The sequence below is a fragment of the Dreissena polymorpha genome, chromosome 2 (genome assembly GCF_020536995.1).
Source record: "Dreissena polymorpha isolate Duluth1 chromosome 2, UMN_Dpol_1.0, whole genome shotgun sequence".
NCBI classification, from domain to species: Eukaryota; Metazoa; Mollusca; class Bivalvia; order Myida; family Dreissenidae; genus Dreissena; species Dreissena polymorpha.
The window spans coordinates 150,960,249-150,985,543 of record NC_068356.1 but is presented as its reverse complement, the minus strand read 5'-3'; the positions used below and the strand labels follow the sequence as shown (position 1 = coordinate 150,985,543).

At 33.2% G+C, this 25,295-nt stretch overlaps 2 protein-coding genes across 2 annotated transcripts in view; both read left to right on the top strand.

Moving 5' to 3' along the window:
• LOC127869441 (uncharacterized) overlaps positions 1-21,916 on the top strand; it is a 22,420-nt gene extending 504 nt beyond the window's left edge. The window contains exons 2-4 of the mRNA XM_052412022.1: positions 12,610-12,774; positions 18,756-18,833; positions 21,209-21,916. Of these exons, the coding sequence (XP_052267982.1) occupies positions 18,756-18,833; positions 21,209-21,778 (648 nt within the window). The 5' untranslated portion in view covers positions 12,610-12,774 and the 3' untranslated portion in view covers positions 21,779-21,916. The remainder of the gene's footprint in view (positions 1-12,609; positions 12,775-18,755; positions 18,834-21,208) is intronic.
• On the top strand, positions 21,779-23,186 carry LOC127870200 (uncharacterized; the record flags this gene model as incomplete). Its single annotated transcript, XM_052412856.1, has 1 exon — positions 21,779-23,186. A coding segment is annotated over one exon (759 nt), but the record flags the coding sequence as incomplete, so codon positions are not given.
• Between the last annotated feature and the right edge of the window lie 2,109 nt (positions 23,187-25,295).

The following is a 25,295-nucleotide window of genomic DNA, read 5'->3' as shown; positions in this document are numbered from 1 at the left end:
TACAGTGAACCACACGTTAATGTTAAGTTATGTCTTCTTTAATGTCTGGCGTATGTGCGTCTTTCATAAATCAGATTTATGTTTATATAAATATATATTTGTTGGCGTTTGATCGTACAGCATTAGCAAGCATATGGATACAATTTGTATTTTATAAACGCTTCTTTCCTCAATCATAGTCGTTTTCTACTAAGTCTGCTTAAGTTTGTGTGAACCCATTAACACATTTAAAGGGATATCTTATACACGTATATGTTGGGATATCTATACACGTATATGTCAATTACAAAATAGAATCAATACATGTATGGGGTGGGGAAATCGTTATATGTTAAACTTAAATTGTAAAATAATTATCATGAATTATCACCGACGAACATGTTACCGGATTGTTTATTACCTATTTGGGAACTTAACTAGAAACAATTCATAACCTAAAAATTCAGTGACATTCATAGTCATTCAAGCAATTGATATGTTGACACGTTTACTTGCAAGTACCGCTATAATATCATTTGATCTTTTGATAGGTGTTATCCGGAACTCCAAACTTTAGAAAACCCAATCCCATATGTATCTTCAATAAAGTCTGACAGATTGTATCCTCAGTTTAATTCAAATAATAATGGTTGATACGGTAAGTGATTTTAAAAGGATTTTAAATGCGTCAGATTAATTTTTACCTACATATACTTTTTCCAATATGTTTTCTTTTCCGGAATAAGTTTATTTTTTTTTTAATGTTCGCAAACGTTTTGTTATTATTTAAACCATTGCGGTAAGTATGCATTCTCTAAGGTGTGTGCTTTTATCCAATTTCATTGAATTATAATATTCCCGCTGTATAAAATATAGCAAACAATCAAGATAAAACGTAAAAGTAGTTTGCTATGCTGACAAACCATAAAAACCTTTACTTTAATAATAATTTTTCTGCTAAATTCATAAACAAAATATGCTCAAATATGGCAGCAAATATTAATACAACCTGCTTGTATCGGCGTAGTGCTTTGAATAATTAAATGGTGTATGAATCGATTTTGAACTTAAGAACATTTCATTTGGTATTGCATTATAAGTTTATCTTCAAACTTCCTGGTTCAATTGGTGTGTTGCAGATTAGAATTAGGCGACAAATCATCGGTGGAAGTGTTCAAAACGATTGACGTTGTTCTCAGTTGTTTGATGAATGATATTTCCTCGACACAAAGATAATAACAATGCCGTAAGTTTAAAACGAGAGCGCCGATGGCGTTGAAAGCATAGTTGCAAGATACAGGGAAGTTGCTGCTGAAGTAAATGTTTAGGTCAAAATATACTAAATAGTTTCCTAATATGTTTCAATGTAAAAGCGACAAATTTGAGCGAAAATAAATACAACATTTTGCAAATAGAGAACCCCCATAACCATACCTTTTCTTGACGGGCACTCTTAGCTGAATCGATTTAAGCAATAAAAAAGATATGCCATGTTCAAACCAAAAAAGAATTCGACTCAAATTAAAATTGACTGTTTTTGCACCTTCTTTTTTCGGCCGTTTTCTAGTGGATTATAACCTTTTGCAGAACCATTTTTTACTTTAATCTCTAACTTTATCCTATTTCAGGTATTTAATAGTGAACACCTATGCTTACCCTATCGATATCTCCAAACGATAAAACCAGAACAACAGTCTAAAGTGTAAAACATGCCTTCGAGGAAAATATAATGATTTGTTTAGACAGGGACCTATACAGTAGAGGTCCCTGGTTTAGAGAGTACAGACCTTCATGACTCGATTATTCATGACTCGATTATTTAGTTTATTGTAACCTTAACAATTGCTGACATCACGAGTCGCCTCCCTTGTTGGTTAATGCTACCAAAATATTCTATTTTTAGAAACGGGAATTCCAAATCGTGACGAATTTGAATGGTTACAAAATGACATAACTATGAAAATAAATACGTAGAATTACATTATTTCACGCATACCATTATGTAACCATCCATTTTCTTTTCCGGCTTGATACATTTACGGCATTTCATTTAATATTTTACAGACACAACACTCGTCCAGAATGTGCGCGAATCCATTAAATTCGATGACACATTTAAACCGTTAGCTCTACTCGTAACGTTAATTTCTGGCTCAAAGAAAATCATTTTAATTTTAATCAACACATCTCTATTACTTTCAAACTCTACTTCATTAAATCCATAGAAAGGCATGTCAGATTCCATGTCATAAATCAGAAACAATTCACCGTACTCCGTTATTTTTTTTTACACATTTACAAAGAATGAAAGTGCTTTATGCCCCACTTCCTGTTGAGAATATGTTAATTTCTATTTATAATTAACCAATGAAATTCTACATATCCTTAAACCAGGGCCTAATGAATTTGACCTCTCCCAGAACAGTAAACAAAGGAAATAGAAAGTAGGTGTGAGATCACTATCAAACAGAACAGAATTGTTTTACGAACGAAATTTGTTTTAGTTTCTTAGAAGTTTTTTTTCACGTGAAACGGTCTTAGAAAAAATCACTAAAAACGGTGTCAGCAATATTCTTGGAAGAAAACGTTAGAAAAACGTTTCTAAATAAAAAATGTTAGAATTACAATATACTAATTAAATAGATATTTCGTCTGATTTTTGATCAGGTAAGGCTTCATAATGGTCAACCGTTCCATGTCGGTTTTCGAAATGTAGCTCTAACATAAGCATAGTTGCGTAACCGCAACTATACTAAAAACTAAAGTTCTTGCTTTATTTTAAGCCGAAACACCGACGATCAAAAATTATCCAAACTCACCGGGTTCGGAAGTTGACATGAGGTTAAAACGGTTTGTGAAAGTATGTTTTAGTTTTGCAGATATTTAGTTCAAAACACCTAAACAGAATTAATAAATAAACATAAAAATCAGCTTAAGATCTCAAATTAATCAGATACTGAAAATTGTCATCAAAGTGATGTTACCATATACATATCTTTCAAACAATGAATATGTGATACGATGAGTAGTCATGCATGAAACATATATTTTTATTGATAGTCAATTGACAAAAGAAAAGCATACAAATCAAATAGCTGCAAAAGCAAGAGTTAGGAATATAATCTGCCGATTGTATAATTGTGTGAAGCTGTACCCGGTTGTTTAATTTCTTTAAAAACATGTTTGCATGAAAACAATTTCTGATAAAATGTATAACACATACGTTATTGTGTCTTTTTATCAAGTATGAAAGCATATCTTTATATTTTATATGAAATAATGAATACCATTTTGTGTTTGTTGAATTCGAACAATATTTCTTTAAATTTAAATCTTTCGTCAGCAATATCCTGTAGAAATTCAAAGAACATATACATGATTATTACATCATTCTATGCGGACAAGACACACGAATAGCATGATATTTTACTTTTTTGTCAATATTTCCAAATTAACAGACACAAATTGGTTTAAGAACGTTTGTTTACACATGTGATGTTGCCCATGCGGAATAACCATTTTTGAACACATACTAGTTACTGAATGTAATGTCTGACATGGTCATAATGAAACACGTTTGTTTAAAACTAGCGTAGATATCATTCTGCCTTTGCTTACGTGCAGTTTTGTGGATGATACATTATTTTTCAATCACCTATCCCCTATCAATATAACATGCCCGTTTGAAACGTTCAGTGTCCATTTTATCGAGTAATTTATTGAACAATAAATGATAGCAGTGTTTGCTTAAACCAAGCGAAACACACTGATAAATAAAACTAAGGGATTATCGAGTGTCACGTCTTAAAGCCATACGCTTACTGCAAAACTCACCACATTTAGCAAGAATGATATTCATACACACTAGCGATGATGACATCAGAAGTTAAGTTAGATAAAGCGTTGTTCTCTGTTATATCACTTTTTAAACAAATATGTATTTAATCCCTTTTTTGTATTGTCTTTATCTGGAGTTTTTTTAGAAATGTGTTTTAATTTTATTTAATGAATACGCGTACTGTGTATTATAATACACATTATATTATTTTATTACGCACATTTGTTAAATCGCGATTTTAGTATTATCAAAGCATGATACGTGTATATATTGTTTGACCGAATAAGCCATTAAATTGATGTATCAAGTACACTCACTTCCTTACACCGAATGCCTTAATAAAGGTTAACGATTTACGTACCCTTTGTTGTCCCGCTAAATCAAACGCAATAAAAAATATCAAATAAATCGGCATATCTTTTAACAAATATGACGTATATTGGGCTTAAACTGTTTCGTTTCAACACAAACAATCACACGGGCGCAATTCGGAAAGTTTGATACGAATTGAATGTAACACGTATGAAGAAAATAAATAGGCGTATTGAGTCCAGCGCCACCTGAAGTTTTTACTAAACACACAGCATGTAATACCAATATTATTTTACCAGTGATTACCTTTTATTTGCGTCAAGTCATGAGCGTTATGAAAGATTATTGCAAAATTACTGCTTTAATCCGGTCGAGATACGGTTACGTGCCAATTCTGCGGAAACAGGCTCTAAACAGCAAACACAGACGACACAAATGATTGTATCCTATGTTCTCAAAAGAAGGTCATGGTACGATACCTGGATTGTCTCATTGATTTGTAATAAATCAGTAAAATAAGGCGTAATGTGTCTTTGTGTTCCTTTCATCTACATGTGGAAAGCAACCAATGCTATTAGTAGATACGCAAAAGCATTGACTGACAATCATGTTTGTTTTCTTACATAATGCACGCGATGAAAATTCTCTAGATCTCTTTCTTTGTGCGTCTTACGATATCTGATGATTATTTAAATGAAGATGTTTGATCATTGAGTGCTTGATTCATTAACACATACAGAAAAAATAACATGTTTGAATGTCATCTTACACGGTTTAATAAAGTCAAAATATGTTTTGCATGCATATACAAATGTTTAGTTTACTATAGTTGTGATATTGAAATAAACAGGGAATGAAAGGTTTATATATTTGGCAAAAGAGTACCCTGCCCTTATCAAAGGATAGTTGGCGTTCCTTTGTATATAACAGGAAAAATGAAACGGGTATTTTCCAAGGTAAACGTTAACGTTAACACTCGTAGTTGATGTAAAGCTGCTAAAAACATTATTCCATAATTCACATAAATATTTATGTTATCATTGAAGCAACTATCTGCAACGTTAAATTTGGTAAACATTTTTACGTTCCCAAGTTTTAAAACTATTTGTTACCTGAATTTTAAGCATATCCATGCGAAGGACTGGTATTAAGATTTAAATTCACGTTATTATTGAGTGATACCGCAGATATATAAAATCATCATCAAATAATCTGTGCTTTTCACCATACTTCCAATCTCATGGCGTTTGGAAGCTTAGTTTACTTGCCTTGTCTGAACACAAGGTATTTGCCTTGGTATTAATGTTATGATATTCAAACCAAGGAAAACCGATGGTTGATTACCCATGTACAAAAATGGAAAATGAAAACTTGAAGCGTTTAATATTACTTGCATTATTTGCATCGGGTATGTGCAGTCAACAATTATGCAGTTCACAATATTAGATGCGATAGTTTATTAAAAGCACGCGTATTTCTACAACACTTATTAAAAGAAGTTTGTTTTCAATATTTATATTAAATTACATGACCACTGTCTGAAAAGTTTTGCCGATTATAAAATAAGCTGAAAAATAGATATCGGATAATCGATGATATGATTTTGAAATCCGAAGTGGATTTCGAGGCAACGATTACACAGTCATTTGTGTTATTAGCGTTATTTTTTTAACGTTGCGTGAAATGATGTTTCGCGTAAATAGCATTTTAACAAGTCAAACGAACACATTATTTTATGATCATCGGACAATTCATTTGAATCTTCATATGGTTTGTGAAATAGAGCCCAATGTTTCGAATTGCAAGTCAAATGAGACCTATACTTTAAAATAGAAATACAACTTTATGTACAGTTACTGCACATGTGGAAAATACCATGATGTGTTTAATATTATGTTTTTGTCTAAATACAATTTTTATTCAATAAATGGTGGGAATAAGTATTACGGTTGAAATCATCAATTTTGAAACTCGTTATTTATTAAATTGTAATAAACACTTGTGCATGTGTTCTCTTTAAAGTACAAATATAACAATACCCATGTCTTATCACTATTTTTCGTCCGAATTCTTGTTCCAGAATGAGATTGGACGACATATTGAACTGTCTGAGGTATGCGTTCGGGGCAAAACAGAAACAGATAGAACAATAGGTTGTTGCTTTGACACGACATTTACAGAGACGGACACTAAGATAACCTTAACTTAATAACGTAGGAATTCAATGCTAGCAAATTATTATAACTTACTTTATATATACATTTTAACAAAATAAATAGGGATATCTACAGCTGAATAAGTTTTTTAAAGTTCATTCGAATGTTTATTTATTTTAAATGCATATTATTCAATTTCTAGAGCAAGTTGAATATTTAAGTTACCATTTACTGTTGGATTCGAACCCTGAACCCGCAGCAACAGCAAAACCATCGAGCAATTTAGGCTCTCGAACTTGCACCATTTTGTACACGCTTTATTAGCAAAGCACGTATTGTCAAAATTTACCATCCTTAATATCAACGAAGCAATATAGAGTTTACCATTTTAGTTGTTTTAATTGTCATTTTGGCAATAGTTAAGAACTTCCATGTAAATGTTAAGTGAACTACTAAGAACCTGGTGGATGGTTTGGAGCTCTAAAACTGTTGCAATCTTAATGATTTGTGTATATACCATATATTGGGACCTCTCGATATTCATTGTATGTATATCATCAATTACCACTGAAATACAATCAGCAATTTAAACATAACTATATTGCCTTATACTTTAGTTTTATCAGATGATCAACGACGTATGTAATAAACGTACGCTTAGAATTTGTTTATTTTTCTATCTTGCACAATGACTGTTACATGTTTTACTAAATAAAGCGATATAAAGCGACTTTAAATGTTTACTTTGTTAAGATACCAACATCATGTTTTATTGACAATATCTACAAGAAACATTTATATTCAAAGTGATAACGGTCATGTGATGTAGGTACACAGTCCATCATTTTTCCCCCCATTCATTTGAGCAGACACATATACGTCCCTCTAGAATGGACATGCAATAATCAGTCAAGTCTCTGGTTCTAAACCTATATAACTGAGCATCTTAATTTCTTTTTAATCTGATCATAATTATAAATATTTAGAGTAGATTTTAAACGAATTTACTTTGTTCATTTGATTTACAGTGACACGTTTACATTCAGTAGCAAGGTACTTTTTAACTGCTTTATGACAGATTTGTATTTTATGATGATGAATAAGAGACATAGTGCTATTTTCAAAAGATGCTTTTGGTCACATATTCTTCTGTATGCAGTCGATCAAGTAAAGTGTGCAGTTGCCTTAAATTTTGTCAAAGCGATAAAGGCACTGAAGTTATTCGCTATTGCATACTCTTAGACGCAATTCAGTTTTCAAAATTATGTTATAGCTTTTTATATTGCAAGTTTGAAATGAACACAATCCATTCAAATTTATAAAGAGTGTGTCTTAAAGCATGGGTCGAGATGGGTGTGCACTGTTTATCCTCATATTTATGTTATAGAGATAACTTAGACAAAATAACAACAATATGTCGTTTTTTTCGCAATTGGTTGCTGCACTGGCAACCATCTTTGTATTGTAGTTGCCTTGCTAAAGAATAACAAGCCTTGAATCATGTACATGTTGTGCTATGTGTATCTAATACTCATTCAATTTGCAAGTCTGAAGACATTAAAGGGACCTTTCAACGTTTTGGTAAATTAACAAAACGATTTAATAGTTTGGAGTGTATTGTTGTTGTCGTTATATTTTTTTCATACTTCGAGGATTGCTTATATAAAGTATAAAATACATATCCCATTGTATGAGCACGGAGGCCGAGTGGTCTTAATAATCAACTTTTATTCCAGGGGTCAGTGGTTCTAGCCAAGTTGAGGGTAACTTTTTTGTTTCTTTAATTTTATTCTTGTTTTTAATGGAGCTTTTAAGATCCAATGTTTACATTTATCAATATTAAGCATTTAATGACAAACTGTGAAAAGCACCCTTTAAGATGTTTAGTAAAAATGCCACAAGGTACACATTTGGAAAGCATTGGTTGCATATTTGATTTAAAAGTGATTTGCCTTGTTAGCGAGGTTACTTTGCTGTTATTATCACTTTGATCTCTATTTTTCAAATCATTACTAGAAACAATAAGAAAAACACCATAAAATCAGAAAGTGTCGTCCTTGATTAGCTTGTGTGCATTGCACAGGCTAATCATTATGCACAGGCTTTTCTGAGACACCACTTATTTGACATGCATGAAGCCCCGTTTTCACTGAAAGCAGCCAATTTGTACAGATTCCAATGACAAACTGGCGAAACTTTCGTCACACAAGCTGTTAAACACTATTGATTACATACACACACTGCTGTCTGCAGTGTACCAGTGGTTAAGTATAAACAGGCAGATGTAGTTATCGTTCTTGGCGAAGTTGAAAGTAGACTGACTTACATCGCACACTAATAACCTTAGTTCTTCGCAAGCGAAGAACTAAAAATGAAAACAATTCTAAAATGACTGCAAATATATGTTTTACTATTTACATGTTACGAATTGTTATTATTTGTGTTATTTATTTAACGGTATCAGTAGAATGTGGACTTTATTTGTTTTTGTTCAAACTAATACAAGTGGCAAACTATGTTATGAAAATTATTGCAAAGGCCAAATCATAGATATCCACATAACGATTATTTAAACTCGAACATATTTAGTATTTATTACTTTACTATTACCCATAGTTTTGGTTATGTTTCCACTTTCCAATAAATGTAAAATATTAGTAATTGTATCATACTGTAAGCATGAACTATGCAATATTAAATATCAGTAATAGAACAACAGTTTGAACTCAGCTAGTTATGATAAAAAAAGTCACCTTGATATGTCAGCTCTTCTTCTGTAACTATGTAACTGAATGTAGATCCTTATACATCCGCAATAGAAATCGACATACATAAATGTATTGTACATGTAGGGCGGTACTATGCCTTTGGTCTAGAACACATTCAAATGAATGGTTTAAACACATTGCGATTTATTTGCTCAATAGGTATATACTAATCTTAATTATTAAATAAATTGAATTTGAATGATCAAAGTACAATTACTTCTTTTAAAAAAAGAATGCAATCCCCCACATGGTTTTACTACCGACGAACATACAACGCCATATGAAAGTCTTTGTATCGCTAATTCAGTGTGTTGTATCACCAAGCAATTATCAGTGTATCTTACATCCGCATTGAGTGCTGTTAGATATCATATAGCTAAATATGGTAATAAAGTTTTTGAAAATAGTAATGTAAACTTATTTCGATCAATACAAAACTCCTTAGAAGTTATTGATAAAATTAAAAAGAAAAAATATAAGGTGTCACAATAAGCACATACTATTTTTTTACACTATATACAACGCTTCCTCACACTTAAAGAAAATCATAACTCGTTTCACTGATTGAAAAACATTTGCAAGCGAGAAGTGTTTTTATCTTGTTTTAAACACTAAAACAGCTTTTTTCACTCATAAGATATTAGATAAATACAAAATTTGGACTTGTCTAGACTTTTGTGCAGCACTTACTTTTCTTCTGGATAACTTATTTGTTGAATTTAAGGGTAAAATATTTAAACAAAGTTCCAATGGGTACTAATTGTGTGCCACGTATAGCTGATCTTTTTTATATTGCTATGAACGCGTTTTTATGTAAGAATTATCGAAAACTTAAGAACTAGATTTGATTCAACGTGTATACCTAACTAGTAGGTACATTAATGACATACTAAACTTAGATAAACCATACTTTGAATAATATATTCAAACAATCTATCCTAAAGAAAATGTCTTAAATAGAGCGTGTCAATCCAATACAGATACTGCATATTTAGACTTACATCTAACAATTAATAATAATTTGATTTAGACAAGTTTATAAGAAAAACGGGACTACTTTCACTTTGAAATGGTGAATTTTCCGTTCTTAGATGGTAGCATCCCTAAAGGTCCATCCTATGGAATTTACATTTTGCAGTTGGTACGATACGACAGAGCATGTTCATGTGTTAAAGATTTTAATGATCTTAACCCTATATTAACGAAGAAATTGCTAAAACAAGATTTGTATCATAACCTACGACGTAAATTCGCTAAATTTTACTCAAAGTATTGTAATTTAATTTCAAAATATAATGGTTCTTTAAAATGGCATTAAACTAATAAAATTTCCCACCCATCATTTTATGGAGATTTTTTGAAGCGTGTTCGCAAATTTAAATAACTTTAAACAAATGTTTATATTAAACTTTGCAATTTAATTAACGCATTTTTATCAAAAGAATATGGTGCAGACGTACTTGAAAACACATGCTTGTTGGTTTTCGATTTACTATATCTTTCTTCTCTTAAAATTTTGAATTATTGATGGAGTAACCATTGTATATGTTTGCTTCTAAAATGTTCAATATACACAGCTGGCTGTATTGGTAATTGATTTTTACAGTACTGCCCCTTTAATAATATGTGATTTCGTTTCTGGTGAAGTGAGCGTGTCATCGCTTCTAAAGTGCGTCATCCGATCTTCTTTCACCGTCTTAGATACATGCATAGGTATCACTTGCCATATATAAAGGACCACGAAATTGTGTAAAAAGAACGCAATACTGCTCCCGCAGCTGGAGTTTCACTTCTTTGTTACGAATCCCTGCGATAGTTTTGGACTTTCACCTTAAAGAGGTGTTAACCACTGCAAAAAGAAACACCGACATCCAGCATTCGGTGTTTATATTCTTTATCCGGTCGTGAACGGTACGTCAATTATCTGATTTATTTCAAAAAAGGGAAACTTGTGTCGTCACCACCTGATCAAGCAAGTTTACGCCGAATTAATGTTAAATGCTCGTCGGTCAAAACAAGTCAGAAAAAACTAACCTAGCCATTATGTTTTTATTTTGATAACAACAACAACAACAAACACGGATCTTCCGGATACTTTTTCATTTTAGAAATACTTATTTTCGTACGAACATGTTTCATATCATACCAATTCACATTTTCAACACATAATTTAACATTGATAAAGCATCTTATCATTTACTAATTTGTTTTCCAATTAAATAAGCTGCTCTCCAAGAGCTTGGCTTACCACAATTCATTCTATTCCGCAAAACTGACAGTTTTGGTTTCAAAGAATCACTAAAGGAGCTTTTCAGTAAATACCCAAGTATGTAATAATGAAATGATGTGCCACGGTGATCGTGTTGATTAGTTATGTTGGTTGAGTTGCATGGTGTAGTGAACGTGATAGAAACGTGACGATTCTATAACTGTTTTTGTTAAAAAGAAACAGTTATGGCTTAAATAGGTCAGATGTGCAAACATGAAAATTTACTTAAATTAACACTGTGCAAGCAATTAGTGCATTCACATAATTTCTGGTTTTTGTTTAGTCTTAGTTTAAAGATCACGCAACTGTTTATTTATAAATGAACCGTTAAAGACAAAAATTAAACATCCAGTGCACAACACGTGCTGACAAATAATTGGCACGATGTTATATAGCCCTTGAGCGTTGTTTGACACATTGAATTTGCATATTTAAATAACACATGGACTAAAACTCCTTCACAATATAAAATGACCATTCATAAATTTGTTGGATGCACAAATAGAGTAAATATACATTAAAGTGGTCAAATACAACTTTAAATATTTATCGCTCCATTTGTTTTGCTTGCGACGGCCATCAAAAAAATTTTGCGGAAAATCGCAAACTTAAGGAGATTTTTAGTTTTGAGATATTCATATTGTAGATAAAAGGGTGCGATCAAAATTCTTCTTTGTGATTTTGTATTGAAGTTTATTATATAATATCTCAACTTTTTCATTAATATGTTTTTTATTTTTGTTCAAGATATCCTTTCTCATGGATTTGTTTCATTTAACGTATTCCCTTGGGAGTTTATTCCGATGGGATTTTTTCCCATATAAAAATGGATTTTCAACAAAACTGAACAAAACTCAACAATGTTTTAAATCAATAACTATGCATGCACATGTATACAAATCATTCACCATGGGAAAACAAAAAATCCCATCTAAAAATGAAAAATGAAAAAAAAGGTTCTAATACATTTCATATTAAACACGCTTTTTGGAAGCACAAATAACCACATGTGATAAAAAAAGACTTTCGGTTTCGCAAAATTGTTTTTTTTCCGGATGCCGTTTCGCATTCTCGCTCCATTTATTTCTAGAAAAAAAATCCGATGGCCAGGACTTGCTTTGGTGCGGCCTTATCGGAAAATGTAATAATTTATATCTGGTGGATTCTTAACTTATCTAGCGGTCTGGTTTAACAATAAATTTGAGTAAGATCTTGGTTGATTGGTTGATTGATTAATTGATTCATTCATTGATTGATTATTTAATTGATCTTCATTAATTCTTCCAGAGGCTTGTAAAATGCATGGTCCGGTAAATACGATCAACATCAAAACAAAAGCGTGCTTCTTGGGGACTTTGTAAACCTCATTTGGCTCACTGGCAATTACCGAAGGTCAAGCGCACGTTTTAATACATAACAGACTGCAGCTGTGACTGAGAATCAAGCGACAATGTAAGTATATCGTTCGTTATTTTGTTTTCATAACACGTATAAAATAACACGAAATTCATCCATGACACAAGCAGACTTCATATGTTAGAAAAAAGCAAATATAACTTGATGGAGACAAAATTAGTTAAGGAACATTCCGTACGTAAAAAAATGGTATGTTTCGATGATGGTTGAAACGAATGTCTGAAAATGGTTGATTTTAAATGAGTAATCGTTTACGTTACTAAATTTATCAACGTCAGTTGTTGCGATATGGTGACAAGGATCTATGTGTCGTACTCCGCGAACATTCAGTTCCCTAATGCCCCACAATAACCAGCAATTATCTTAGCCGATCGTAAGAAGAGGCATCACTTGGGAAGAGTGTACTTGTGTATACTACGCCCGCGTCATTTGGATGCTCATTTGCCCTCGCACATACTCACACACACGCACAAGCATACACTCCTCTTAAATTAATCCTCGAAATATTTGTGTTTGTATTGTGTGAGAAATACTGGTCTGTTAAGAAGAACAACATATGATCATATTAAATTACATATATATTGAATATACAATTCCAAAGCTTTGGGGCTCGCTTGAGGTTGCAATCACCGTCTGTGCTTCCAGTTTGAAACTACGCCTGTATATGTCTTTCACGCATGTAGCTTTGTTATGATAAACTCTTTTGAGCATTATGAAGCATGTTTGAGAAAATTGATATCTGTTTTGGTATTTACTTATATTGATAACCGTTTAATTTTAAGTGCTGAATTTGATGTTATGCTTAAAGAAAAAAAGCAAGTTAATACATATATAACACATCGTATATAATAACGTATTTAATAATATTATTATCTTAGCAGTTACGATGTTTATATAACTAACTGAGTGTTGCACACGATAGGCAGATTTGTGTTGTTGAAAATTAATGTACCCGATTAAATAATATTTATTTTTAAACATATTGTACTTTTTCCGCCATGTTGCAATCATAAAAAAATGCTCTATTTCTCATTTTAAAAAATCACTTAGGGATCAGAACATTCAAACCTTGTCACTGTTTGAACACCTTGTCAGTACAGAAGTGAATCTCATATTGCAATTAAGCTAAGTTAGTGCTTGCAATATTCGCTCTTCACCAAGACGGACTACTTTCAACCCCTCTTATTGCATGCGGGTTTATTGGTTTCTCACAAACTAGATAGTTGGCGTTCCCTGCGGGTACTCCGCTTTCCTTATGACCTCGAAAAGTTAAATGCTTCGGAATATATTCTTTCACCTTCGTCCAAGGCTTGCAAACACACATGATAGCACATAACACAAACACCTCGAACTCGTGCGCGCACATACAAAAGCACGCATACATGTGCATGGACACATGCACACACATGAGAAACGAGCACTAACCACGAACGTCCAAGTGTCCGTATGTCTTGCAACCTGCGATTATATAAAATTATTTATTATTATATGTTCTTAACGAATACATCACTTGCGGAACCAGCCCGGACGCCAATAGTATTGTTTGCACAAAAGAAGTATACACGCCGGAATGTATCATTCAGCTGACAGAGTTGTCTCACGGTACAATAATTTGCACTATAGCATCTAATTAAGTTTTGGTTTCAAGAAATACAATTACGAAGTACATGCAGTACGAAGTACATATAAAGATCATAGAGGCAGCAATACAAAATGCACTTATGCAAGTACAGACGGCAATAAACGGAATAAACATTTCAAAATTACAGTGAGCAATAAACTGAAAGCATATGTCGATTACAACAAATGGTATCATGGAGGGACTGAAGGGGCAAGCATGATGACATCTTTCTACAGTAAAAGAAAAAAACACAAAAAAGTTGTAATGTAACAGAATTCAAAGGCACGTTAATAATGTAATCTTTCATTAAAAAGCACACCAGTTCTGGCGGAAAACCCTTCATTAAATTAAATCCCTTCTTTAATTTATTTATATCAAATATGCCACGTTGATGTCCTTTTTGAAATAATTTTAAATAAGTGTATACCATAGAAATAAAACACCATTTCTTGTTGATGGTGTTATGCATTGTGCATAAATACATGGGGCAATTATTTGCAGTGCTAGACACCACTATAAGTAGTGCAAAAAAAGAAGCTTTTAGTTCACCTAATCACAACGAACTCAAGGTGAGCTTGTATGATTGCACTGTATCAGTTGTTCGTCGTGCGTCATGCCTCGTTAACATTTGCCCTGTTTACACTCTATATGCAACATGTATTTCCAATCTTCATGAGACAAAGTCAAACCATTTTGTCAGAATTATATCTGAGCCGAGTTTGAAACTGAGTCATGCGAGATCAAGAGCTACGTTACTAGACATCAAATTTATAGTGAAATCTTTTTTTTAAACGATATATCGGCTTATTACAAACATTTGTTCCGATTCATAACCGCCAGTGGGAGGGCAATTTTACATATATTGCTGTATTGAAACATCGTTCAAACTAAAGAAGTTTATTTTTTACTCCGATTTTGAGAACATTTTGTCAAAACATGATTCCTACTTATATCTAGAACCAATTTAAAACTGGGTTTTGCGTGGTACAAAAAGTCACTACATCAAATTAAAGAAAATATTGTTTACATTCTAGATATCACATGTTACGTTAAGTTTTAATGTGACTTGGTCAAAACAATTGTTCTAATAATTTCTCTGCCATGTTAAACAATGTTAACAGGGCGTTACAAATACATAGCCACCAGGATTGGGACAGTTTTCCGTTAAAGACTTAATTGAAACTTTGTTAAAACTCTGTTCAAGAACATAGCCGCCAGGCGGGGAAGTATTCCTTATATGACTACATATTGTATATTGAAAACTTAGTCACATCTTTGCCCAATCTTCATGAAACTTGATCCGAATGTTTGTTCTAATGGTATGTCAATAAAGTTCACAAATGTTATTGGTCTGATGACAAATATGGCTGCCTATGGATTTTATAAATTAAGCTTTTTTGTAAAGTGCAACCTTCAAACGCAGATTGAAATTGCTTTTTTCTGTGTTTTCAGTTTAGCGGCTTAGGACCCATGCCCATCTTGTCTCTTTAAAGCTCTTTTAAAAATATACAATGACTATATTTTCATCTAGAAGAACATTCATTTGTTCCTGTTGATGACATCACCCGACCATACATGATAAATATAATTAATTGTATTAATTGACACAAGTTTAATATCCTACATTACGTGATTGTAATTGATTGTATGCATCTTAATGTTTTGTGACAAATACTACTAAAAGGCCCTTATTGGTATATCGGTGATACTTTTCTTTTAAATAATAATAATAATATCTTGTACTAAACATATGCTATTTTTCAAACGCGCAGTAAAATATTTTTACTTATAAAAATGTGTCATGGTGACGTATTGGAGGGGAAATACGGATATAAATATGTTTTTTAAAATGAAGAGACATAAACACCGTCAAACGCGTAGGAACTATACTAGATCTCGTTCAAGCACGTGCATTTTAAAGTACAATGCCCGATAATGCTTAAGACCTTCGTAATTCAACCCTTATGTCATTTCCTTTCTTGTTCGTAGAAAATGAGACGCATGTCTGTTAAAATCTGAGGTAACAGTTGCGAAGTTATATGCGGAAATACCGGCGAAAATAATCATCCGAAAATAGCGAGTAATTTGGTTAAAGGACTTTACTCGTTGCGAAATTTCTTAGCGGGATGACCTAATTAAAGCTCCACTAAGAAATTTTGCGAGGAATAAAGTCGGGAAATAAAGCAAATTTTAATAGGAAATAAACGCTTATCACATGTTTACCAATATGGCTGGAAAGAGAGCGTCAGTAAAACAATAAACAAAAGTAATGAAGGGTATAAAATGGCGAAAAATAACTGTCTCGGCATGGACGACGCCATCTTGACTATCACGTGATTACCCCACCTGCCTTTATGTTTGTCCCCCTTAAATTTTAAACTACCTCTGTTACGTTACAATAATTCATTTAGTCGTTTATGTAATTGTATAATTTGCATAACCCCATGTATACTTTATCTAAATGAAGTTCGTTTATAAGGTGTTTTTTTGTTAAAATTGTTTCAAATTATAGCCCGACTAATGAGGGTTTCAATTAAAAAATGCTATGATTCTTCAAGTAAAAATCACGAATTTGTATTCAACTTCTTGGCATTACAACCTTACAACGATAACTAACTATTACTTCATTCCACATTACTAAATAAACACAAACTACTCATATTTTTATAAGCAGTGCTGGCCAATATTTACGATGTATGTGTTCAATCATTAAATACACAAACACTATCGATATATTCCGCAAGTAATCATTGTATTAAGTGAATAGTGGGATACGACTCAATTTGACTTCCCATTAAGACACGGGTATTCCCATTTAATATGCGTTAATTATGTAACATATGCATCACGAATATGTTTATTTAAGAAATAATTCGTGTACGTTATAGTTTGTTGTCGAATAACCCACGGCCGGAAGTTTAGATGCGTAGGGATTAAATCACGAGTGCGAAGCACGAGTGATTTGAAACCACGCATCTAAACTTCCGGCCGTGGGTTATTCGACCACAAACTATAACGTACACGAATTATTTCGATTCTAACACGATTTTTACTAAAGATTTATAGAATGTATCTTATTTTTCTTGCATACTATTTTATGTGAAGCTCCGCCCATAAAAATAGCTTTCGGCTGTTCTGTCGATCAGATATCCGCCCTCAATAACAGCCAAACTGGATGGAAAAAAACCCATTTCATTTCTCACGTTTGGTTAACTTAGAACAACAACTTGCGTAAACTAACATGTTTTCATTGTACTCTTTAAATTAACGCAAGAGTGTTGAATCTACAAGACAACAACTCCGATTCGAACTTCAGCCATTTCAGTATCGAAGCAGCAGACGAACACCGTGCGAAATTGGGTCAAGTTTACGCATTTCTGTTCATAGCGTAGTATTTTGTCACGTGACTTTCATTCATAAAATACCGGATTATTACGCTGGTGGAAAATGTATCGGAATGTTTTGTTTAGCTACAGCGCGTGCTTTCAGTGTATAAGCTCCGCCCATAAGTTATTGCAGAATAACCCACGCTTGATTTCCTTCTTTGTCTATAGAAAACAAGTCACGTGCCGTGTTAGAATTAATAATAACGTCCAATCGAGAAGTAAATTTACATTTAAGTTGAGTGAATCAGGTAAAAGCTATTTTCTGAAATTGGTCCAAACGTGAGATTAAATGTATGTGGATAATCAAATTACATTCGTTTGCATTTAAATGACATATCTTTAACTTACATACAAAATAGACCTGGCTCTTCTGAATCTCAGGTGGTTTAAAAAATGTAAGTCATACATTAAATTTGGCAAAGTATCTTTTATATCAAATACATGACATAGGATTAAGAATCCCATGCAATTAACTGTATTCTAAGGAGTAAATTTCGTTTCGATATAGATATAAACACATATATATATATACAGAGAGGATTATTCTTGGTAAACCAAGCACAACATAAGAAAATATCTTATATAATTTTTAAAAACATATCTAAAGACCCATGTGTTTTTAACATGTTAAGGGACACCGCCCTATGTTTATTTAGGCCAAACTCATAAGTTTGAACTCAGTAAATTCATGATGGCGTTGTTTTATAGTGTTTTTCTTTTACTGAATCAATAACAAATAATTTGAAGTTTCTAAACATGTAATTGCTAAAGTGACTAAGTCGTTACTTTTTAATTGCAAATATATTTACATTTATCTGAATGTGTAGGCATGCATTTAAATATTTCTTGTCCAAGGCTATTGCCGCGTGTACTGCAAACCAATTAACAAGTATGCCTTTAGACGATTCATACAATAATGTGTTTTGTTATGTTTAAACGTGTTTCAACTTGCTTTGCATTGGACAAGTTTAAGCTTTCATGATGTCCTTTACACATTTCCGATAAAACAGATGGCGGAAGGCGGCTACATGCGTGATGAATCAGAACATGATGTTCATCAGATTGGACTTTACTGTCGGCACAATCAAGTTAGCCTGTACATTTATAAAAGTAGCAGTAGTAGTAGAAGTAAACGTATAAGTTGTCGGTGTAATAGTTTTGGTGGTGGTGGTGGTAGTGGTGGTGTTTGTGGTAGTGATGGTGGTGGTGGTGGTGGTGGTTTTGGTGGTTGTGGTGGTCGTTGTGGTTGTGGTGGTGGTTGTGGTGGTGTTGGTGGTGGCGGTGGTGGTAATGATGGTGGTGATGTTTATGGAGTTGGTGGTGGATGTGGTTGTGGCGATGGTGGCTGTGGTGGTGGTGGTGGTAGTCATGGTGGTGGATGTTATGATTTTGGTCGTAGTAGTAGAAGGGGTAATAGAAGTGGCATAGATGTTGTAGTTAAACTTGTAGTAATTAAAGTAGTAATCGTAGTATAAGCAGCAGTAGTTGTAGTAGTAGCAGTAGTAGTTTTGGTAGTGGTAGTGGAAGTGGTGGTAGTAGTAGTAGAAGTAGTGGCAGTTTAAAAAGTAGTAAAAGTGGTACAAAATGTAGTGAAAGCAGCAAAAACAGCAGTATTTGAAGCGGAATAAGTAGTAGCATTAGATGCATAAGCTTAACTGGTACCATCAGAAGGAGCAGTAATTGTAGTTGTACTAGTAAAAGTAGTAATAGAAAAAAGTTGCATAGGGAACTCTATCAACCGCAGCAACAAACGTTGTAACATTAATGGAAGTAGTAGAACAAGTAGTAGTAGTAGTAGTAGTAGTAGTAGTAGTAGTAGTAGTAGTAGTAGTAGTAGTAGCAGTAGTAGTAGTAGCAGCAGTAGTAGTAGTAGTAGTAGTAGTAGTAGTAGTAGTAGTAGTAGTAGTAGTAGTAGTAGTAGTAGTAGTTGGTGTTGTTGTTGTAGTAGTAGTAGTAGTAGTAGTAGTAGTAGTAGTAGTATAGTAGTCGTAGTAGTAGTAGTAGTAGTAGTAGCTAGTAGTAGTAGTATAGTAGTAGTAGTAGTAGTAGTAAGTAGTCGTAGTAGTAATAGTAGTAGTAGTATTAGTAGTAGTTATAGAAGTAGTAGTAGAAGTAGTAGTAGTAGTAGAAGTAGTAGTAGTAGAAGTAGTAGTAGTAGTAGAAGTAGTAGTAGTAGTAGTAGTAGTAGTAGTTGTAGTAGTAGTAGTAGTAGAAGTAATTAGTAGTAGTAGTAGTAGTAGTAGTAGAAGTAGAAGAAGTCGTAGTAGTAGTAGTAGTAGTAGTAGTAGTAGTAGTAGTAGTAGTAGTAGTAGTAGTAGTAGTAGTAGTAGTAGTAGTAGGTAGTAGTAGTAGTAGAAGAAGTGATTGTAGTAGCAGTAGTGGAAGTAGCAGAAGAAGAAAAAGTAGTAGTAGTAGTAGTAGAAGTAGTAGTAGTAGTAGTAGTAGAAGTAGTAGTAGTAGTATGTGTAGTAGTAGTAGTAGTAGTAGTAGTAGTAATAGTAGTAGTAGTTATAGTAGATGTAGTAGTAGTAGTAGTAGTAGTAGTAGTAGTAGTAGTAGTAGTAGTAGTAGTAGTAGTAGTAGTAGTAGTAGTAGTAGTAGTAGTAGTAGTAGTAGTAGTAGTAGTAGTAGTAGTAGTAGTAGTAGTAGTAGTAGTAGTAGTAGTAGTAGTAGTAGTAGAAGTAGCAGCAGCAGTAGAAGTAGTAGTAGTAGTAGTAGTAGTAGTAGTAGTAGTAGTAGTAGTAGTAGTAGTAGTAGTAGTAGTAGTAGTAGTAGTAGTAGTAGTAGTAGTAGTAGTAGTATTTTAAAAGTAGTGGTCGAAGTAGTAATAGTAGTAGTAACAGTAGTAGTAGTAGTATCATAAGTAATTTTGTAGAAGTAGCAGTAGTATTTTTAAAGAAGTAGTAGTATTCCAAAATAAGTAGGTTTCCCAGTTTTAGAAGCAGTAGGATGTGTTGATCGTAGTGGCTGTGGTAGTATGAGTGGTAGTAGTGATATAAGTGTTGGTGGTTGGAACAGAATAAGAAAGTTGTAGTTATGGTTTCGGTGGTAGTAGATGTGGTGGTGGTGATGGTGGGAGATAGTAGTTGTGCTGGTGTTAATAGGGATTGTGTTGCTTGTGGGAGTGTGGATTTAATTATAGTTGTGGTATTTTTAGCGATTTCTTGTTGTTATTAGTATTTGTTATATATTTTCGAAATATTACGTCCGCTTACTTAGCTACTTGATATGTTGTGTATTAAGAAATATTTTTAATGTGCATTTTTGTCATTACTGAAAAGAAAGGAATTGAAAAAATGTAATTAATATAAAACTGCATAACATATATACCGTTACAAAAAATGGCTTGTATTTGATTGATGAAACGCGGTACTACCCCGTTTATTACGTATGGCGACAATTTTATAAATGTTTAAACGTCATGATACATGTTTTATTTAAAACAAGCGAAATGTTAATTCAGGTTCAGTGTGAACAAGCCTCAGTGGAGATATGTATTGTGATGAACTTCCTGGGGTATGGATCAGAGATCAGACAGGCGAGAAGGGACGCTTACAGGGAGTTTGATAGGCTGATGACAGCAGTATTGCGAGGTAGCTTGTTAATCACAACGGGTAGCAAAGCAGAGGGACTAACCCGCATTGTAGAGAGTGACACGGACATTATGTTCGTTAATAGAGTTATTATATGCATAGAAGATGTTGTTAATGATGACAAATTGCCAATGGAAGCTACTGTGTTCACATTCAGTCCTATAGCGTGCCGTCCTGGACACTGTAGATTGTTACTTAAGCGAGCCGGAACTAAGTTTCCCAAATACATTTTCGAGGCCCTTTGTGATAATGAAAACGGCCGTCCTCTCCTGAGCAGTGACCTCTATGTTGAAACACAAAATCAATCAAATGAACTTCAGCCAACCCAGGTACGCTATGAACGTGCAGGACCATCAATGCCCTTTTCAATGTTTGGGGTATTTTATGCAGATGTAGTACACTCCCTTCGCTGCCTCTGCCCTAGTATACTGAAGAAGTAGGCTGAACGAAGTCGCCATTGGCCCCCGCCCGCCATCGTTCAAAAGGTTGTAGCATTAGACGCATATGTTACTCCCGTCGGATTTGAAAGGAGTGAGTACAGACATGTAGAGTGGCGGATCTGTTTCAATACAGGGGAGAATGAGCTTGTAAGCAATCTTAATAACACCCAGATTTACATTTATGTTATATTAAAGATGGTGGTTAAGGATGTCTTAAAGCCAGTAAAGAAAGAAATTACATCATACACAGTAAAAAACATTGTCTTGTGGCTTGCGGAGAACAATCCACAAGCGTTGTTCAGTGAGAGGAGTTTGATTTATTGGGTTCATAAAGGACTTGGAGAACTAAGAACTGCTATTGTAACGGAACGTCTGCCATATTACATGATACCAGAACGAAATCTGATGGCAGCCGGTGGATTGAAGGGAGAGCAGAAACGGGCCTGGGAATCAACCATCACTGATATGATGAAGGAAGGGCCGGAGTTGATACTAAGATTGCCGAAGAAACGGCAAGCAGTAATCTTGCACCCAGAGCCCATGATGTGGTATAGCATGAAGAAAGTGGAGCTTGAAATGCTGAATCTTAAGTTCGTTCACACAACTGTCCAGTGCGATGGTAAGAATGTTTTAAATGAGATAGATCCCAGGATATGGATACGTATGTATGTGATAATAATGGAGGTTCGTTGTAGGATTTATTTGGAATGTGGGCGTGTGAATAATCTTCTTGAAATATATAAAATGATGCTCACGTAATTTGTTGTAAAGGACATAAATTCCATTAAAAAGTTATGATCTACAAATTACTAAAGAGCGTACTTTATTTATTGTGTACACAAAATAATGTAATTTTTATGTACATATGTGCATTTCGATATCAGACAATATTCACAGTATGTTAAATATGTTTCTGCATTATTTGCATCTTGAAGTAATGATATTTCATTGCCTTAAAGTAACATTTAAGGTACAGTATAGAAGTATTAACTTGATGCAAATTAAATTTTCCGCTCAGAAAAAAAATTGGAAAGTGTATTGTGCTTAAATTGTGCCATGAATTGCAGCTTGATCCCATATTCCAAGGTCGTGTTCATTGTTTGCAATGTGCTAGAAAAAAAGAGTCATAGACCGCGATAAACAAATGCAGATCTAAGACACTTAACATAATGCGGACAATGTAGCCTGGTACCCGGCTGTACAATTAAAGTAAATGAGTGCGTCATACATTTTAATTAATTGATAATAAAGTTAATATTGTGTTTTGTATTTCATTGTTTACCACTACACTTTTGTTTTACATGTGTTATATGTGTTTGAGACAGTGTTTTTCGTAAGCGATGCAATAGTATGCATACTTAATTGTCGATTGTTTGTATTAAGAGCTGCGCTTTTGTGGAAAATATAATTAAAAAAACATAACAGCTTGTTTTTTTGCGACTTAATCATATACAGCTCATCGTAAAAAACAACGATAAAGCCACGATGCCAGCATAAAAATACATGCGTTAAAAAACAGAGTAAGAAAAAGGGAAGTTAAAAACATACAATTAAATGTTAAATTTAAAAAATGATTTTTAACAAATTTAAGTTAAAATTATATAGTACAAACATTAGATAGACGTATCAATATACATTTTTTGGTCTCATTCAATAGTTTTTACACATACTTGGTCTTCTTTTGTAAACATCCAGCACCCGCTCGGTTACTTTTAGACCTTGGTAAGTTTACGGTTATTCAGGTTTATTTAACGTCAATGAAAGTTGATTGTATGATTGAATGAACACAATACAGAGTTATCAAACCGCGAATAGTGGAATTTAACCTCCGGTCACTTTAACCAAATCAATCCCATAATGCACTTTATAATGACGTTTATTTCGCGCCAAGTGTAAAACTACGATTTCCTAAACAAACAAAATAGGTCAGGTCATGTGGAAGCGAACCAATATATGGTAAAGAACTTCAATTTAATTACATATTTACTTAACCAATAAAACAATACATAACTAATTTATGTTACATAAACAATTTGTTAAAAAAAACTACTAAATGTAAATAATAAAGCTGGTTAAACATTTCTGTGGTTTCTTACGTGATCAATCAACAATCGTTAGTATTTATTCAGTAAGTACTAAACACAATTATTAATTGTGATTATATATATTCAACAGTTTGTAATGAATAGCGACATGTTTCATGTTCATCCGATTCATTTGCAAATGACTCTTCAGAATAAATAAAGTGAACATTTCGACTATGAGTTCATCAAATTATTTAAAGAGTTAACGAGCATATAAAAGGTGAAGATAGTCAAGAAAGAGTTCACGGATGAGCGGCTTGTCCGTTTATCCCGGAGATGTTCAACATCAACTCGAGAAAAATTATGTATGATGTCGGGATTTGCATCATTAAGCGGAACCCCTGTTGCTTCAAACTACGAGACACTTGCAGGGACACTTATTGTTCTTGTTGTTGAAACTGATGTTACATATACATGGTCATCGTAACATGCTTATGCTTCTAATTTGGGTTTAAGTTCCGGTTTTATGACTGCATTATAAAATAACCTCTATACGAAAAAAAATACAATTTTAACACCTTCAAAGCACAGCGCTGAGTATATAATTATCTTAAAATTACATCCGAATTTACTTTGTCTGTAGTCCAATTTTTAATTGAGAACAATTCGTGTATTTTTAACGTTTTAATATAAACGCGACTTATTTAACACATCGACATATTTGAATTATCCATTTATACAAAGCAACCATAAATCATCCCAGGGTCCTATAGGTCCCTGATCAGCAAAAGCGCTTAGAGCGATTTTAAATTGGAAAATGGAAGGGAAGTGTAGGGATTTACATAAGCTAAAAAGTTTAGAGAGTCCAACACTATAATATTTAAATGGCTTGCAAATGTGAAAGCGTCTAAAAACTAAAATGATTTATATGCAAAAGAGGGAAAGATACCTGGTGTATATATGTCAATATTTACGAGGACTAAAATAAGTCTTAAAGTTATTCAACGACAAATCATTCAACTGTATCTTAGGTAAGCATTATTATTCGTAGACATGTCAAGAAACATGTGGTAACCCTCACTCCTATTCATGGGTATCACACGTTCGGGAAAAAATGAAAGAATCAGGTTTAAATCACGAGTGCTTATATCCAAAATATGTAACTATTAACAGCTTTGTTATATTTTTAGAAATATTAACATATTTGTTTATTTCAAAGTAGCAAACTGATGTTAATTATAATCCATACCCACAAGTAATTTCCTGATGTACTACACATTGATCAAAAGTATACCCATACATATTAAAGTTGTAACCAATACAAATAACACGCCATGTACTCAAAAAACATGTGTTGAAAACATTATTGCAAAACAAAACAAAACGAACACAACTTTTTACACACTTCAAATTAAAAACCCAACCGAAATCTCTAAAGCTCAAACTAAATGGCAAAACCTTCTTGGAGATTAAGAATTCAATAGGAAACACAT